General features: G+C 40.8%; 1 protein-coding gene across 1 annotated transcript in view; it reads right to left on the bottom strand.

Moving 5' to 3' along the window:
• Positions 1–3,244: 3,244 nt before the first annotated feature.
• The window catches only part of TMEM237 (transmembrane protein 237), a 31,311-nt gene continuing 16,744 nt past the window's right edge, over positions 3,245–17,811 (bottom strand). The window contains exons 8-13 of the mRNA XM_075829760.1: positions 12,774–12,897; positions 12,500–12,691; positions 12,332–12,405; positions 10,528–10,621; positions 6,193–6,314; positions 3,245–3,476 (exon numbers count right to left, since the gene is read on the bottom strand). Coding sequence (XP_075685875.1) covers positions 3,409–3,476; positions 6,193–6,314; positions 10,528–10,621; positions 12,332–12,405; positions 12,500–12,691; positions 12,774–12,897 — 674 coding nt within the window. The 3' untranslated portion in view covers positions 3,245–3,408. The remainder of the gene's footprint in view (positions 3,477–6,192; positions 6,315–10,527; positions 10,622–12,331; positions 12,406–12,499; positions 12,692–12,773; positions 12,898–17,811) is intronic.

Raw genomic sequence — 17,811 nt, 5'->3', positions numbered from 1 at the left:
AACCTAAATAAAATTATATATACAATTTATCAAGACGCTGGTTTTGTTTATGGGGTAATCATTTGCCAAATTAAAATGGCGAGGGTCACACTACTCTGTCAGAAACCCATCCCAGAATTCAGAGCACGGACAGAGGCTGCAGCATCAGCAGCTCATTGTGGAACAACCAAGGAAAGTTTCTCCTCGGCTATTCACAATAAGCTGCTGATGCTGCAGTCCCGTCCATGCCTCCAAAATCCTCTCTTCTCTGCTGAGTGCGTAGTTACTTCTTAAGATATGATGGACACTGGACTCACATCTGCAGCCATTCTGTGAAGAAGCCAAGGACCGAGCAATGCAGGACGGCCGGATTACTCTGACATAAACGGCCGAACTCCCGCAGCTCTTCCAACTATTGTGGGTCCATTACAGAGACGTGTTCAGTGTGGAACCGCATAGGTAGGAAAGCTTGCTGGAAGGAACTAGAAGCTGCTAGCAGCCAGCCTGAACTGGAGAAGCGGTGCTCCCTCACGCAGCCCATTCTATTGCGTGCGCTCTCAATTCTAGGACGGGATTCTGACATAGTAGTGTGTCGGCAGTCATCTTAATCTAGCAAAATGATTACACACTTCACAAAAAAAGGCGTCTTACTTACCATACCCAGGAGTTTAAATAATTCCCACTATTCACGCGCTTTTCAACTGGTTGCTGACGGTTGACAACTATGCTTGTCATGAGCAGCAGAACATTGTGTCATTAGGTGGAGCATTCTCGTCCAGCTAATCGCAGACATAGCAAATGTGCCCGTACGATCCGAAGCGGGGCAATGGTTGTAAAACACAGGGTCCTCTGATCTCCGCTGTTAACTTTTTGATTGCTGCGTTGAACAGATATTGGCATTCAAAGAGAAAACGTGAGGGGTGGGCACCTTCGATCCTGTCATAGGGAATCCCTGTGATGCAATTGAGACTCATACCTTATATGGACAGACAACCCTGTGTCCATTTTTTATAAAACAAGATTAAAAAATAAAATAAAATTTTGACCGCATGGCTGCTCAAATTCACATCGGGCATATAGAGACGCTCATCACAATTGGCAGTACTGTTGCCATGGCAACCGTACGAAGCCTGGAGAGTATCATGCACGAGTCTAATTGGACCTGTGCACGATACTCTCCAGGAGTCGTACAGCAACAGTACAGCCCAGCATGCAGAAGCATTTCTCCACACCCGATGTTAGTTCGGATGGGAGAGTATAACTGGACTGACACTTAAGAGGTAAATGGAAATATCCCAAAATGGTAGCCTCTTAAAAGATGGAACTCGCTTTTACTATCTTGGAACTCGCCTTTATTCTCTTAGGCCTTAAGGAGTTAAATGGAACTACACCTAAATGGTATCCTCTCTTAAAAACTACTTTGAAAGATGGCACTCGCCATTAATGTCTTGGGTCGGCCAAATGAATGCGCTAGAAATGGTCACACTTTTGTGAATTTTGTATTTATTTCGTACACTCCTCATCCCAGTGCCGCTGTATATGTTAAACGATCTTCAGTGTGCTATTAGGATTTTCTGGAACAACAGGCAAACGCGTATCTCTAGATTAGTTATGTATCAACATAAAAATTTAGGTGGTATGTCTACCCAACTTAACTACTAGCAAACAGCGTGAATGGAACACTTGGTCTGCATGCAAGTATAAGTTCAGGCCCCACTTAGATGAAAAACTTAATATCCCCACTAACCTGGCCATTGCACTCGTGGACCTCTAAGACCATCGCGCCACAAATACGGACGACTTCCCTGCTTTGTTAATCCTGCTTTGCCATAAAGCAAGGTATAAATACGACTTACAGTCTCCAGTATCTACTCTTACCCCTATTTTTAGAAACCAAGCTTTTCAACCTTGTTATAAATTTTGCCCCCTTTTCTTGGTGGATAGGAGTCACACTAAGCTTAATAGCTTCCTACTACAGGGCAAGCGGATGTCAGTACGTTACGTTGATATACAATTTTCAACTCCTCCAGAAGAGTATTGGAGAAAACAACAAATATTTCACTTTCTATCTCAGGTAGTCAGGGATTCAGATAAAATCTTACCTGCGCTGATGGAAACGATCAGCCTCTATGTCTCACCAGATGGGAAGTGTTAGCAATCCTGTATAGCTCAATCAATAACTCACGTAAATCTAAGACACTCACTTTTATGTTACAATGGGAAAATTACTTTGAGTCTGAGCGATGGCACCAGGCATGTGAAACCACTAGGAAAGGCACCATATTTCTCAACATGCCAGACAATTTCAAGCGACCCTACGAAGTCAGCAGAACAGGCCTAGCCTGCCCGTGGCAATTTTATTGATACATTTATCATGATACACGTTTAAAGTGTACCTATCACTACAAGAAAGCATGTTCATTCATTTGCCCCATTAGGTATTACAAGAGAGTTTTACAGTCTCCTAATAACTATGGTTTGTTTTGTTTATTTAACTGTTCAGTGACTGAACTGACTACACTGTACTGTACTGACTACTGTACTGACTACAGAGATTTAAACTTTGTCAGCACAAACCTGATTATTAGTGGTAGGAATGGCCTGACCTCCAGATAGTAAAGTATAACTACAATCTGTACCGGTTACAAATTGTCTGATATTGGCCAGAATTTGTTTCTAAAATTTTTTTTTTTTTATCAGACGCAGCAACGAGCAGGTGATACAGTCCTCTAAACTCCTGTCACAGCTGTGTAACTCACTGTACTTTTGAAGGGACTGGTGGACTACAACTAAGGCCCCATGCACATGACCGTGCCCATAATTACAACCCGTAGTTACAGGCATGGCCGGCCGCGGACAGCCGTCCGCATTTATGGGCCGTGCTCGCATTACAAAGTATGGGAGCGCGGTTCGTAAAAGAAAAAAAAAATAGGGCATGTCCTATTTTTTTTCGGAACGTTTCTACGGCACAGACACCCTATTTTGTACAGCCTATAGACTCTGAATAGAGGAACAGGGCTCATGCACATCGGCTACATTCAATCTCCTTATGTGATCGTGCAGTGAGGAGGAACGGGGGTTCGAGACCCCTTTTCTAATGATCGGTGGGGGTTCCCAACGATCAGACATTTATCACCTATCCTGTGGATAAGTAATACATTTAAATTTTGGGACAACCCCTTTAATGGCCATTTTGACTTTATATTTTGGAAAATGGAGATCAATTTCTATGAATTGTGTACATGTTAAAATAAATTTCTTATCATTCCCAAAATATATTTAATGTACAATTCTGAATGTACCATTGAAAAATATATTATTATTTTCTAAAAGTATAAAACAGTACAAACAGAATATAAAATGTGTATAAAAGAGGTGTACAAAGACGTATAAAAAACAAAAGGCATCATTTATGTGTTGAAGCACAATTCACGCTTGAATTTTCATCCCCTTCTCCATGTCTGGGTAGTCTTCTTCTTCTGGGATAAATATGGAATCTAAGAGCATAAACGAAAATAAAGTCCATAAGAAACACAAACATACATCGTAAGAGAACATTTCCATGTCTAAGAACTTAAAGGGGTATTCCGGCTGCAGCAAGTAATGGCATACTGCTAGAATATGCAGTCACTTGATGAAAATACATTTCTCTATATACTTACAGGTACTATTCACCTTAATTTCCTCACCACTGTTTCCCGGGTCCGTTGCTGCTCTGGTGTTTATAAAACTGTACAATGCCACCACGTTCACATGACCTGCTGTTCAAATTGCTGCGATGGTATTGCAGAGTCACAAACACCAGAGCAGTTTGGCGAACATTGGAGAATCAGAAAGGTAGGTATACGGAAAGATTTATTGTTTTTCTATATTAGGCAATTTGAAAGGGAGGTTTTTCTCATACCCGGAAAACCCCTGCAATATATACTGACTACAGTGATTTAAACTTGTATATAAATTCATAATGTATAACTGTGAGGAAGGGCTGAATTAAGGTACTTTTACACGGCCCGACCTCGGCGATCGTTGCTCCTTTCACAAGGAGCTAGCATGGGGACGAGCGCTTGTTACTTCGAGCGTTCGTTACTCCGATCGCTCGTCCCCATATATTATTATCATGTTGGCAGCGCATCTCCCTCTTTCTACAGGAAGATGTGCCGCCGACAACGATAATTTTTTTCAGTATTTAAAACTATACGATCAGCTAATGAGTTTATCGGAAATTATTGGGAGCGAGCGTTCTGTGAACGCTCATTTGCCCGATAATTGGCCAGTCATTGAACACTTTGCAGCTGCATAGTTTGAAATTGTGAAAACACATACATCAACATAATATACAGTAATCTTATCACTACAGATAACACGCTATCATGATGGATTGTACCACATTTCAAACTCAGTTCTGCTACATAACAAATAAAACAATAAAATATATATTGTATGACCGGATACATTTTTTTGATTGGGTAAAACGTCTAGTTATCATAAACAATGGTGACAAACCAGACATCTCATTTCCCCCAAATATACCACAATTACCGTTGCAATAGCGTTTTGTGGTATCTGGCATCTACAGTTGCAAGAAAAAGTAAGTAAACCCTTTGAAATTACCTGGATTTCTGCATTGATTACTAATAAAATGTGGTCTGATTGTTATCTAAGTCACAATTATAGACAAACACAATCTAACTAAACTAATAACACACAAACAGTTGTACTATTCATGTCTTTGTGTAGGGAGAAAAAGTAAGTGAATCTCTCTGTTAATGACTTTTACAAGAGCTAATTGATAAAAGGTGTTTCAATTAAGGAGATGAGATTGGAAGTGTGGGTTTCACAGGTGTTTTGTCCATTAAAATAAAGGCACACAAAGCCTGGTTACTGACAAATCTGTTCTTCTCAAGAAAGATTGGTTAGTGTGAACCATGCCTCAAAGAAAAACCCTTGCAGAAGATGGGTTGTAAAGATGAAAGGGCTGAGGCACAAAACGTCACAGGAAGATAAAAATTTACAGACTGTGCAGTCACGTGACCGCCTTACAGCAAGTATATTACAAAATTACTTGTAAGGGGCTGGTTAATGCAAAATAAAACTAAAAATTATTCCTGGCCAACCCCTTTAAGCTCACAGAAGACAATGCATTTTGTCCCTTTTTTTTTTTTTTTAAACAGTCCGGGCTCTGAACCAATGCACAGAAGTAAATCAACTAAACAATGATTGAAAAAGAAGAGGATTTGTGTTTTGGAATGGCCAATTCAGAGTCCTGTCCTTAACCCTATGGAGATGCTGTGGCATGACCTGGAGGGCTGTCCACGCAAGACATACCAGAAATATTGATGAACTGAAACACATTTGAATGGAGGAATGGTCCAAAATTACTCAACTTTGTACAAATCTTATTTGTAGCTACAGGAAATATTTGGTGGAGGTGATTAATGCTAAAGGGGGATATTCAGGTTAATCAAATCAAGGGTTCAATTACTTTTTGTCCCTTCACTGTGAATGTTTACTCAATAAATGTAATGAACAGTACACAACTGTTTGTGTGTTATCAGTTTAGGCTTCGTTCACTTCTGCGTCAGGGATCCGTTCAGGCATTCCGTCTGAGCTTTCCGTCAGGGGAACACACAAACGGAACCCTGACTGAAACAAACGGAAAGGTTTGCATCACCATTGATTTCAATGGTGACGGATCCGGTGCAAATGGTACCTGTTAGTCTCCGTTGTGTAAGGGTTTTGACAGAATGAATAGCGCTGTCTACTACTGTATTGCTTCCGTCAAAACGACGGAACCCTTGCACAGTGGAAACCATTTGCACCGGATCCTTCACCATTGAAATCAAATGGGGATGCAAACGGAAACCTACGGTTTCCAGTTGTTTCAGTCAGGGTCCCGTTCTGACGGAGAGCTCTGACGGAATGCCAGATCGGAGCCCTGACGCAGGTGTGAACGATGCCTTAGTTAGATTGTGTTCGTCTAGAATTGAAGTCTGCATTGATTTTATTAGTAATCAGTGCAGAAATGCAGGTAATTTCAAAGGGTTCACTTACTTTTTCTTGCAACTGTAGATGCCAGATACCACAAAACGCTATACACTTTATATATCAAAGTGTAGGTCCAGAGGTACTGATGGATTTCAACATGCCGATTCCTGCAAGAGATAAGCCACTGCTAGAACATTTTGTTCTTTAGTTATGTAAGAGGGATAGTACCTTCACTGTGATCTAAATCTGGCCGGCATGATAAAAATAGCCAGGCCAGGCCAACCAGCAGAGTTACAACCAAATTGACAACAACCCAAGGCTGTAGTATCTGTCTCTCTGTATCTTCTTGCCTTGAATAATAAAAGAAACAAGCAATGAGACTACTTTATCACTTTTATCTAAATGGATTAATTAACTTTCTACAATGAATAAAAAACAAAAATAGACAATACCTTAAACCAGAAATCGCTTATATAGGAGAATATGTTAAAAATCAAGGAAATCCATCTATGGTCTATCTATTACAGTATGTTCACCTACAACTCAATCTCCAGTCAGAACTCCCCCTCATCCTTGGAAACTGCCACCCATTGTAAAGCAGGTCGTAGATGTTTGGGTATGTTCACACAGAGGTTTTTATGCCAGCATTTTTTGAGGCATTATTTGGGCGTTTATTTTTTTTAATGAAACAAATGCAAGAACCATGGGGAGTTTTGTTAAAAAAAACACACGCTATTGATTTTAATGGAGATTCAGAGGTGGAAACCGCTCCAAGATAGGGCATGATGCTTTTTTTTTTATTACCCATAATCGGTCAAAAACCACCAAGGAAAAAAAGCCTCTGCCTCACATTGTGGTGTTTTTTGGCGCTAATCCTGATGCAGTTTCCGCATCAAAATCAAAGCCAAAAAACTCTTTGTGAAGTGGGCCTTAAATGGGTTTTTACAGCTCTCTGTGTTAACATATATCTCTTAGAGCATGGAGCGGCGGTGCTGGGGATTAAATGCGAGTATGGGATTTTTTTCCTTAAATTATCACATATGCGGCTTGTAATTTATTTTTGTATAAACCCTTTAAAGGGAATCTGTCAGTAGGTTGAGCCCTTAAAACAGCTGACAGCGCTATATACAGGGTGGGGAGTGTAGCGTAAGTATACTGGTGGTGTTGGTCATGTAAGTTGCATAATTAAGAAAATCAAAGTTTTATTGCACGCAGCGCAATTTTTGCAAGTGCTCCAGAGGCGGCCTCTTGATGTTTAAGTGATCCAGGATCTCCTCACTGAACGCTGCCAGCCCCTCTCCTGTGCTCCGAGTGACAGCTCTAGCGGTCCCCTCATTGGACTACAGTATCGCCCTACAGTAATGTATCATATCTTTAGTCCCTAAATTCTATTCATAAAAAGTTAATCACTCGCCTGTAATAATACTAATTATATCATTGAGTGAAACACATGGAACATCTTTACAATAAGCATTGCTGACTTAATTATTATCCACTTATTAACAAATGAAAAAAAATCTTTAGATTAAAGTGTAGCTAAACGTTTGAGAAACTTCTGGCATGTCGTAGTGACATGTCAGACGTTTGGATTGGTGGGGGTCCGAGCACTGAGACCCCCACCAATCGCTAGAACGAAGCAGCTGAGGCGCTTGTGTGAGCGATCAGCCACTTCGTGTCTGTTCGGCTTTTTCCGGAAAGCCGATGTATCGGAGTACGGGCTCATAGACTTTCTATTGAGTTCGCACACCGATACATTTATTTCTGGAAAAAGCCGAACCAACATGAAGCGGCTGAGCGCTCACACGAATGCTTCAGCTGCTTTGTTCTAGCGATTGGTGGGGGTCTCAGTGCTCGGACCCCCACCAATCCAAACGTCTGACATGTCACTACGACATGTCAAACGTTTAGCTACACTTTAAGGGCTCATTCAGACTAGCGTGATTCTTGTCCATGTGCTGTGAATTGAAACACCTCACAGCACACGACCCCATTGATTTCACACATGCGTGATTTTTCACGCAGCGAGTGTCCGTTGCTTGAAACTTACTGCATGTCCTATATTGGAGCGTTTTCACGCATCTAGCTGCACATTGAAGACAATTGGTGTGTGAAAACCACGGACAGCACACGGATGCACATCCATGAGCTGTCAGTGTTTTACGCCTTAATTATATTGAAAAAAAAAAATAATAAGTGCATGCGAGTGCATGAAAAACACATGCCGCTTGCAAAGCACACTGATGCAAAACACAACGCACACGGACAGATTTACACACGTTTTTTTAAGCACGTACATCTGTCACGCTCGTGTGAATGGAGCCTAAGGGAGCCTAGAGGACAAAGCAGTTCATTTACTGTTGGGAGCCCCTTTTAATTCAGTTAGGCACATTTACTAACATGGATGTTCCACCACGGGGTGCGCTAGTATGTCATTACAGTGTAACGTACACCAGGTTCCCAGAGACGGCACACATCCACTGAGGAATACGACACACCTATTGAACTACACCTGGTTGTACCTAGTATAGTTTACTGCTACTTTTCTGTTCACTTTTGTAAATCAATTGCATGGAGTATGGGAAAAAGTGGCGCGGTAGCGAACGCCATACTTTTCAGTGCAGTTACTGTACTTGCATTGATAAATGTACTCCATTGTGTCTTATTGTCTAGGTGACAGGAAAATAAGAGGGTAATTTCTAGAAAGTGCAAAAACAGGAAAAAATGCATGTATTTAGACGTGGTTTTTGCAACACAAAGCGGAGTATAATGTGAAGGCTCTGTCACCACATTATAAATGCCCTATATTCTACATAATGTGATCGGCGCTGTAATGTAGATTACAGCAGTGTTTTTTTATTTAGAAATACGATCATTTTTTAGCAAGTTATGACCTATTTTAGATTTATGCTAATGACTTTCTTAATGGACAACTGGGCGTGTTTTACTTTTGACCAAGTGGGCGTTGTACAGAGGAGTGTATGACGCTGACCAATCAGTGACCAATCATTGTCATACACTTCTCATTGTTCCAGCCCAGCTTCTTTCACTGCACTATCACACTGTGCAATGGACTGGAACAATGACAAGTGTATGACGCTGATTGGTCACTGTCATACACTTCTCTGTACAACGCCCACTTGGTCATATAGTAAAACACGCCCAGATGTCCATTAAGAAACTCATTAGCATAAAGCTAAAATAGGTCATAACTCTGTCAAAAATGATCGTTTTTCTAAATAAAAAAACACTGCTGTAATCTACATTACAGCGCCGATCATATTATGTACAAGATAGGGCACTTATAATGTGGTGACAGAGCCTCTTTAACTGTTCAGCCTCCAAATTTACAAATATATTTTCTATATTTTTTTCCCATTTAATTATCAAGTAACACTGGATTTAGGTCTCACTTTCTTATTCTGCAGAATTTACCTTTAACACAAAACAACCACCTTGCTGCACTACAGAATCACCACATACTTACACACATACATATTCATGGCCACTACATATATGTACACACACGACTATAAAAAAAAACGTCCGTTTTTCCTGACTGTCCATGTTGCGTCAGTGCGCTTTCCGTGTGTCATCAGTTTTTCTCATCCATGTTGCTCCTCTGCAAACACTTCCTGGTTTTACTTTTTTCTCTCTACATTTCTTTAGCAACTCGTGCGTGAAAAACGGACAACATACGGATGTGATTCGTGTGCTGTCCATTTTTTTCACGCACCCACAGACTTTAATGGGCGAACCTGATCCGTAAAAACAGGCCAAAAAGGGCATTGGGTAAGATTCACGCAACGGACACACGATCTATTAAATAACATGGATGTTTGAATAACCACATTGAATTGGTAGGTGTGCTGTCAGTTATTTAAAAGGACAGCACCCGGACGTGAAATACGTTTGTGCGAATAAGGCCTAACAGAGAGAGCAGGACTACTATGCAGCTGTATTACACATAAGACTGCCACTCACAGCCGCTCAGCAGTCCTGCTTTGTTTTTGTTACGTATACAAAGGAGAAAATTATAATGTGCGTTATAATGTAACTCCCGGTCTTCACCTCCCAGGCTGCTGCAGCCACCACAACTTAGGCCCTGTTCACATTAGCTTTGGGCTTCCCTTTGGCTTTCCGTTCATCTTTTCCGTCAGAGGAACAGATGAATGAAAAGAAAAAATGGAAAGTATAGTTTCCGTATGCAATACCATTGATTTCAATGGTAGCTTTTTGTTTGTTTGCCTCCGTTCCGCTAGGTTTCTGGGGGTTTTTCACAAAAACAATAGCGCTGCACACTACGCTGATGTGAACAGGCCCATTACAATTATCTGTCTGGGCTAATAAGATCGGTAAAATAAAGATGCGGGACAGCAAGTACAAGGACGAACTGAGACCTATTGCTTCTTCAGCTACATTTGTATTCCAGCTCTGAGAAAATACATTGAAAACCGATATGGACTACATATGGGACATCAAATATGTGCACCTAATCCATGGTAATAATTATTCTTCATAGTTTACTTGTTATCAGAATGTGTAAGGCCAAAAGTAAAATCTTACCATAAGCTGCCGTTCTGCGTTGGAGGCGTGTAGAAGTTTATCCGGTCACTTGTCATTTGCTGACTCAGTGCAAGAAAAAGAGCGATAAAATACACTGAAAAAAAGAAAATGTTTAATTTAGGGCTGAAATCTCAAGAGCAGAGCCATCACCATCAAATAAATGGACTGCATCTATGGGGAGTTCATCAATCTGGCAGACACCCTGATTTATACACTTACCAGTGTCTGTATTGCAGTGTATTATTGCTGGTCAGTGTAAAACTGACAGGCATCCGATAGGCCATGCCTCTGGCCTTTGTTAGGCCCCTAGACTGCCATAGAAACCATTGGCACCCCGCGATGCACGCGGGGTACCAGTGGGGTGTGAGGGATCCTCCTCCCTCTAAAACCACTCGGATGCGGAGGTCGCTATTGCGCGCGGTTAAATATGATCGAAGACCACTGCTAGTAGTCTCCGATCATTGCCCTTAAGCACAAGGCTGTTAGCAACATAGCCCGGGCTTCAGGAGCACCCCGCCCCATGCGTGAAAACTTCTTCTGAAGTGCCGACGTGAAAAGACAGCACTTCAGAAGAACTACCCTGAACGACCAATGTAAAAAGACTATAGGCCGGTCGTTAATGGGTTAAGGACATTTACCTTGCGGGATATTTAATATGATAATTTTATAGCTGGAGTCGTTACGGAGGCGGCAATACCAATTTATGTGTATTTTTTTTACAAAATAAAAATCGGAAAAGGTTTTTTTATATATAATTTTTTTTTTAAATGGTATTAATTTATTTTACCATGTGATCACTTGATTGCTTATATAATACACTGCAATACTTCTATAATAGGTGTACTAATATGGCAAACCTGGGGCCCATTGTTAGGCCATCGGCACCCTGTGATCGCATCCAGGGGGACAGATGGGGTGACAGCTGGCAGGATCTGAACCCATGCCTTCACAGTGCTGTACATATACAGCAGTGTGTAGGAAGGATTTGAAGGCACTTTTGCAACCAGCTGCATCGAAATTAAAAAATAAAAACAACTTTGCTAATAGTTTTGATTGTATATATATATATATATCCTACTGTTCGTTTCGGTCTACAGCACCTTTGAAGACTTCTATGTCTCCATGGTTACAAACTACACATAAAGCCTGTGTAGTTTGATTCTGCAGTCATACAACCTTCCATGTTTCCCCTACTTCTTGCTACCATACCAAATGTAAGTTCTCAAGAACTAGCAGACATATGGAAGTTAGCAGTAGAGCTGCAGATTCAGACTACACAGAGTTTCTTTGTAGTCTGTAACCATGGAGACATATAGTAGAAGTCCACACAGAACAGTAGGATTTTATTATTCAAGACTATTTGAAAAGGTCCTTTATTTTATATTTTAGATACAATGAAGCAATATAAAAAAGGCTGCAAAAAAGTGTACATCGCCTTTAAAGGGTAATATGGGTTTTCCTACAGTTCCTAATAGCATAGACTGAGCATATGATTTTGCTGGTTAAAAAGCCAATTAGCTAATGGTGTTTCAAATAGAAAATGGTGAGACACCTGGGAAACAGACCCTCAACAAGGCCAGACTATTTTTAATATGGAGTCAACTGTACTTAATATGAATAAATCTATGAAGAATGAGAAGTAGTATGATATGATCAATGTTCATGATTATAAAGCTGCAGTCAGGAGGAATAATTTACATGAAACCACATAAAGAGAGAAGAAAAATACAATGATGTTGTTTTCTTAGAGATTTACTATACTAATAAGCCATTAAATTTTACTACTATTGAGATTTCTACTTACGGAATGATGCCACGGCCGATGGGTCCAATGTAACAAGACCACGGAATGCATTTGACACACTAGCCAGGTCAATCCTAGTAACAAGGAAAGCTGCTGAATTATTTGCAGCACAAATGGTGAAATAAATTTAACAAAAGGTAACCAGGAATTATCTAATCAATAAGGTACCTGTCAAATGCAGAAACGGTGCTGAGAGCCAACAGAAAATATAAGAAGCACTGGGATGGATATGCCAAATCTTTGTAAATCTCAAGCAGCTTAGGAAGAGTAGTTAACTGGCTGCCAGCAAGAACGTAAATCACCACAATGTTCCACACGGTGTATCCAGATAGGAATCCACTGCAGAATAGTCCAATCATCCTAAAAAGAATGGAGATTATTAGAAATGAAAGGATTGTGCACCTGAGATATCTCCTAGTTATATACAGTCTTGGGAGTGTACCTAAAGCTGCGATGAACCGTCAGAGATACATCCATACTGCCCCATGTAGGTTTAATATCTAGGAAATCATCCATATGTTCTGTGGTTTTGATGATACTAGAACGATCTGCAGCTTGAAATTTCCCTGGAACACAAAACAGCATAGGAATAAGGCTGTGTTCACATTAGCGTTGCCTTTCCGTTGAGGGTTTCCCCCGATGGAAAGCTCAGACGGAACCCCTCAATGGAAAGACAACGCTGATGTGAACAGGTCCCAAGACTGAAACACTGGTAGCAGTAAGATATCATTTACTAGTCCTGTCAGAGAGGTTTTGAAACCCCCCATTAATGTTGTTAGGTACCATGTCTAGTACAAGAAACACACACCTACAATCCAATCGTATTAGATGCCTTTTCAACTCAGTATACCGAATATATACCATGGAAATACATGACTCAAATAAAGCCACTTTATTTTTTTACTAGGTATGACTAAAGTGTTCTGATGTATATTAGTAGTAGTACACCTCACACTTCATGTTACAAAGGAGTCACAGAGTGAGAACCCGTCATAGAAGTTCAAAGTTTCAGTTAAAAGGTTTTAATTAAAAACATGTTTTTTTTAATGGTACTCTTTATTTTTTGTGCAACTATACATACAAAAAATCCAAATATTCCTATAAATTGCTTTTCAGCTTTGCTGTGTAGACTGGGGTAGGGTCAGAGGAGTCATCTAATTATCATTAGAGGGTCGGGTATTTAATGACCGATTACAGGTCTGTTGTTCTACTGAAGGCCTATATAAGCCATGGAATATATACCATGGAAATACATGACTCAAATAAAGCCACTTTATTTTTTTACTAGGTATGACTAAAGTGTTCTGATGTATATTAGTAGTAGTACACCTCACACTTCATGTTACAAAGGAGTCACAGAGTGAGAACCCGTCATAGAAGTTCAAAGTTTCAGTTAAAAGGTTTTAATTAAAAACATGTTTTTTTTAATGGTACTCTTTATTTTTTGTGCAACTATACATACAAAAAATCCAAATATTCCTATAAATTGCTTTTCAGCTTTGCTGTGTAGACTGGGGTAGGGTCAGAGGAGTCATCTAATTATCATTAGAGGGTCGGGTATTTAATGACCGATTACAGGTCTGTTGTTCTACTGAAGGCCTATATAAGGCCACTATACACACACAGATCAGGCTTTGTTCACATCTGCATACTGGCTTTCCGTTGCCCTATTCCTTCATGGGAGCAGAACAAGGAACAAAACGGAAACATCACATCCGTTGTATGACGGACCCCAAAGGCACTAGAAAAAGCCCATTAACTTTAGGTTCTGTCAAGTTTTTTTCATGGTGTCCGTCGTTTTACCGGGGAAAATAGAACAGCAAGCAGCGCTATTTTGCCCAGTATTTTTGACAATCTGCGACTAAAGCTCCTAATGGAGCCTCAGACACAGATGTAAACAAAGGCTAAGGCTCTATATGCATCTCCCTGGTCACTCCCTGGTCTCCGGAGGAAGGGACTGTATTAGTCTATTGACATTTCTTTGACAACTAAATTTGTATATCTAGTTATGCTATACGGTTGCCTAAGTTACCATGTAATGCTGAAAGCCTCTCCTGCAAAAGGAGATTTGCAGGTGAGGCTTCCGGCATCGTACGGTTGCTTAAAGGGGTTTTCCAGGGATACAACATTTTTGCACTAATACTCTATGTCAAAATTAAATAAACTTCGTAATATGCATTGTGTGAAAAATGGGAACGCATTTGTTCCTATTCCCCCCACCTCTGGCCGGCTGGAAGTTCTGCTTTTCATTCTAGTGTTTTTTTGCTTCGACACACGCTCATGCACGAGCGTTATTATGCAGACAGACCTGTGTCGATACTTCACTGACTTCTGAAGTATACCCAGGTTTGGGGCATCCTATTGGTCCACAGCCTCCTCAATGCCCGCGCCGTTCATTCTCTGCTTATGCTTCAATGCCGGCACCATTTACTTCGCTTTCATGCTATGAGCACTGAGGAATAGCATGAAAGCGAAGGAAATGGTGCCGGCATTGAAGCATAAGCAGAGAATGAACGATGTGGGCATTGAGGAGGCTGTGGACCAATAGGATGCCTCAAACCCGGGACTTGTGACGTATACCTGGGTTTGTGGCATCCTATTGGTCCACAGCCTCCTCAATGCCCGCCCCGTTCATTCTTTGATTATTATCAATAACCACCCCATTTTCGTCGTGTTCCTTCATATAACTCAGTGCTCGAGCACTGCTCGCCGCAAAGATTGTGTCTCCCTGGAAATCCCTTTTAAGCCATCAGACAAACCACATCTCCAAAACATACATTAAAAAACATGTTTGTGGCTGAAAGTCTGAACCAAGAAGAGCCTTAGATGCACAACACCACCTAAAAATAACAGTACGTGCAGAATTCCATGCAACTTATGCTTCTCTCTACATTCACGTATCTTTACATAAATCATCAGAACAGAAGAGACAAAAAATCTTTGCCATCCAAATGCCAGTAAAGGCAGGCTGCACAGGGGGGGTTTAAGGAACATGCTGTGATCTTTCTTTTGTCAATTTCAGCTACCCCCCTCCCACCGCTTACTTATACACACACACACACACACACACACACACACACACACACACACACACAGAAATAGGAAGTAAAACTTTTCTGTTCCCCAACTTCAAACGAGTGCTGCACCCCGAATATTGCACCTAAAGCTTTGGTATTATTAGAAACCTATAATTCGATACCAAAATCTATGCTCTAGCCCTTATATCTGGAAAGTGTTTGACTTGTCGACTTTTGTTGTAACTATACGTCATGGTTGGCAAGGGGTTTCTGCAATATGTTGTACAATTACGAAAAGCTGATGTCACAGGCTCAGAGGCTGAGCCCACATCCTCAGCCGGGGGTGTTAGCTGTATATATTACAGCTGACACGCTGCTGTACCGGTCAAGACTGTAGCTAGCTCCAAGCCCGACTGATTACCCCACTTAGATGCTGCTGTCAATAGCAATCGCGGCAGCTAAGTGGTTTGTAGCCCGTCGGAACCCTGCAACTGCATAGTATTGAAATGTATTAGAATAGCGATCAGGGGTTCAGGCCATCAAGTTCCCTAGAGTAAAAAAACAAAACAAAAAGCTATGCAGGAATTGCTGTTTTTTGATCACCATGCCTCCCAGAAAATTAATAAAAAGTGATCAAGAATTTGCATGTGTCCCCAAAAAGGTATCAATAAAAACTACAGATTGTCGTGGGAAAAAAAACAGCCCTTGTACCACTACGTCTAGGAAAAATTAAAAACGTCATGAGGGCCCAAGTATATCCGCTGGAAGCAAGGGTACCCGTATTATACCAGTACAACATTTTACCAACAAAATTCCCGAAACTGCAAAGGTGCAGAGTGCGACACTGGCCTGTGCATAAAGGATTATTTCAACATGTATTATGCCCCTGATGTACTCTGCCCAGCTTACATATACCCCCACATTATAAACTGAAATACCAGTAATACTCCAAACAAAACTACTACCAAGCAAAATCTGCGCTTCGAAAGCCAGATGGTGCTGCTTCCATTCGGAGCCCTACACTGAGCCCAAACAGAAGTTTACATCCACATATACGGCATTGCCATACCTGGGGGAAAATCCTCCTAACAATTTATGGGGTGTGTGTCTCCAGTGGCCAAAGCTCGGAAGAAATATTGGGCACTAAAACGGCATATCTGTGGATATATTGCAATTCTCACTTTGCACCATCCGCAGCGAATTCATTTCTGGGAAAACACCAGTGGGGTAAAAATGCTCACTACACCCCTAGATAAATGCCTTAATGGGTGTAGTTTCCAAAATAGAGTACATTTTTTGGTGTTTCTTTAACTTTTTGACCTCAGGACCTCTGCAATTGTGGGTAATGCTGTGTAAGTGGCGAAATTACGCTTCAAATGCGCATGGTACTCTTTCACTCCTGAGCCTTGTCGTATGTCCAGGCAAAAGTTCAGGGCCACATGTAGGGTGTTTCTACAACCAGGAAACACAGCTTAACAATTAGAGAGCAATCTATTTATGGTGACACAAGCTGGGCATCACATATTCGATAATGAAATGGCCAAAATAATGGAAAAATTGCTATTTTCACTCTGCAACATCCACCAATCACTAATTTATGGAAAACACCTGTGCAGTCATAATGCTCACTACACCCCTAGGCCTTGAGAGGTGTAGTTTCCAAAACAAAGTAACTTCTGGGGGGCTTTATAAATGCAACATGGCATCCAGAAAAATCTTAACTCCAAAAGCCAAAGTGCGCTACTTCCCTTCTAAGCCCTACTGTGCCCTACTGTGCACCCAAACAGCAGTTTATGACCACATATGGGGTATTGCCGTACTCAGGAGAAATTGCTTTACAAATTTTGAAATGCTTTCTCTCCTTTATTCCTTGTGGAAATCAAACATTGTTATCTAAAACTACATCTTACTGGCAAAAATTTAATTTTCAATTTTCATGGCCTAATTCTAACAAATTCAGCAAAAAAACTGTAGGGTCAAAATTCTCACTATACCCCTACATGAATTCCTCAAAGAGTGTAGTTAACCAAATAGAGTCACTTCTCATGGATTTCCACTGTACTGGTAGCTCAGGGGCTCTGCAAATGTAACATGGTGCCCAGAAACCAATCCAGCAAAATCTGTGCTCCAAATTGCGCTCCTTCCCTTCTGAGGCCAATAGGGTATTTTCTTTACTCGGGAGAAATAGCTTTACAAATTTTGGGGTCCTTTTTCTCCTTTATTCCTTGTAGAAATGAAACATTTTGATCTAAAACAGCATCTTATTGGAAAAAGAATTTAATTTTTCATTGTCACTGCCCAATTCTAATAAAATCTATGAAACACCTGTGAGGTTAAAATGCTCACTACACCTCTAAATGAATTACCTGTGGGGTTTAGTTTCTAAAATGGGGTCTTTTTGGGGTTGTTTTATGTTTTGGAACCTAAAGGCCTCTGCAAACCTATAGTGGTGCATGGAAATTT

Source organism: Rhinoderma darwinii, chromosome 6, assembly GCF_050947455.1.
Source record: "Rhinoderma darwinii isolate aRhiDar2 chromosome 6, aRhiDar2.hap1, whole genome shotgun sequence".
Lineage (NCBI taxonomy): Eukaryota > Metazoa > Chordata > Amphibia > Anura > Rhinodermatidae > Rhinoderma > Rhinoderma darwinii.
This window is presented reverse-complemented; position numbering and strand designations above follow the sequence as displayed.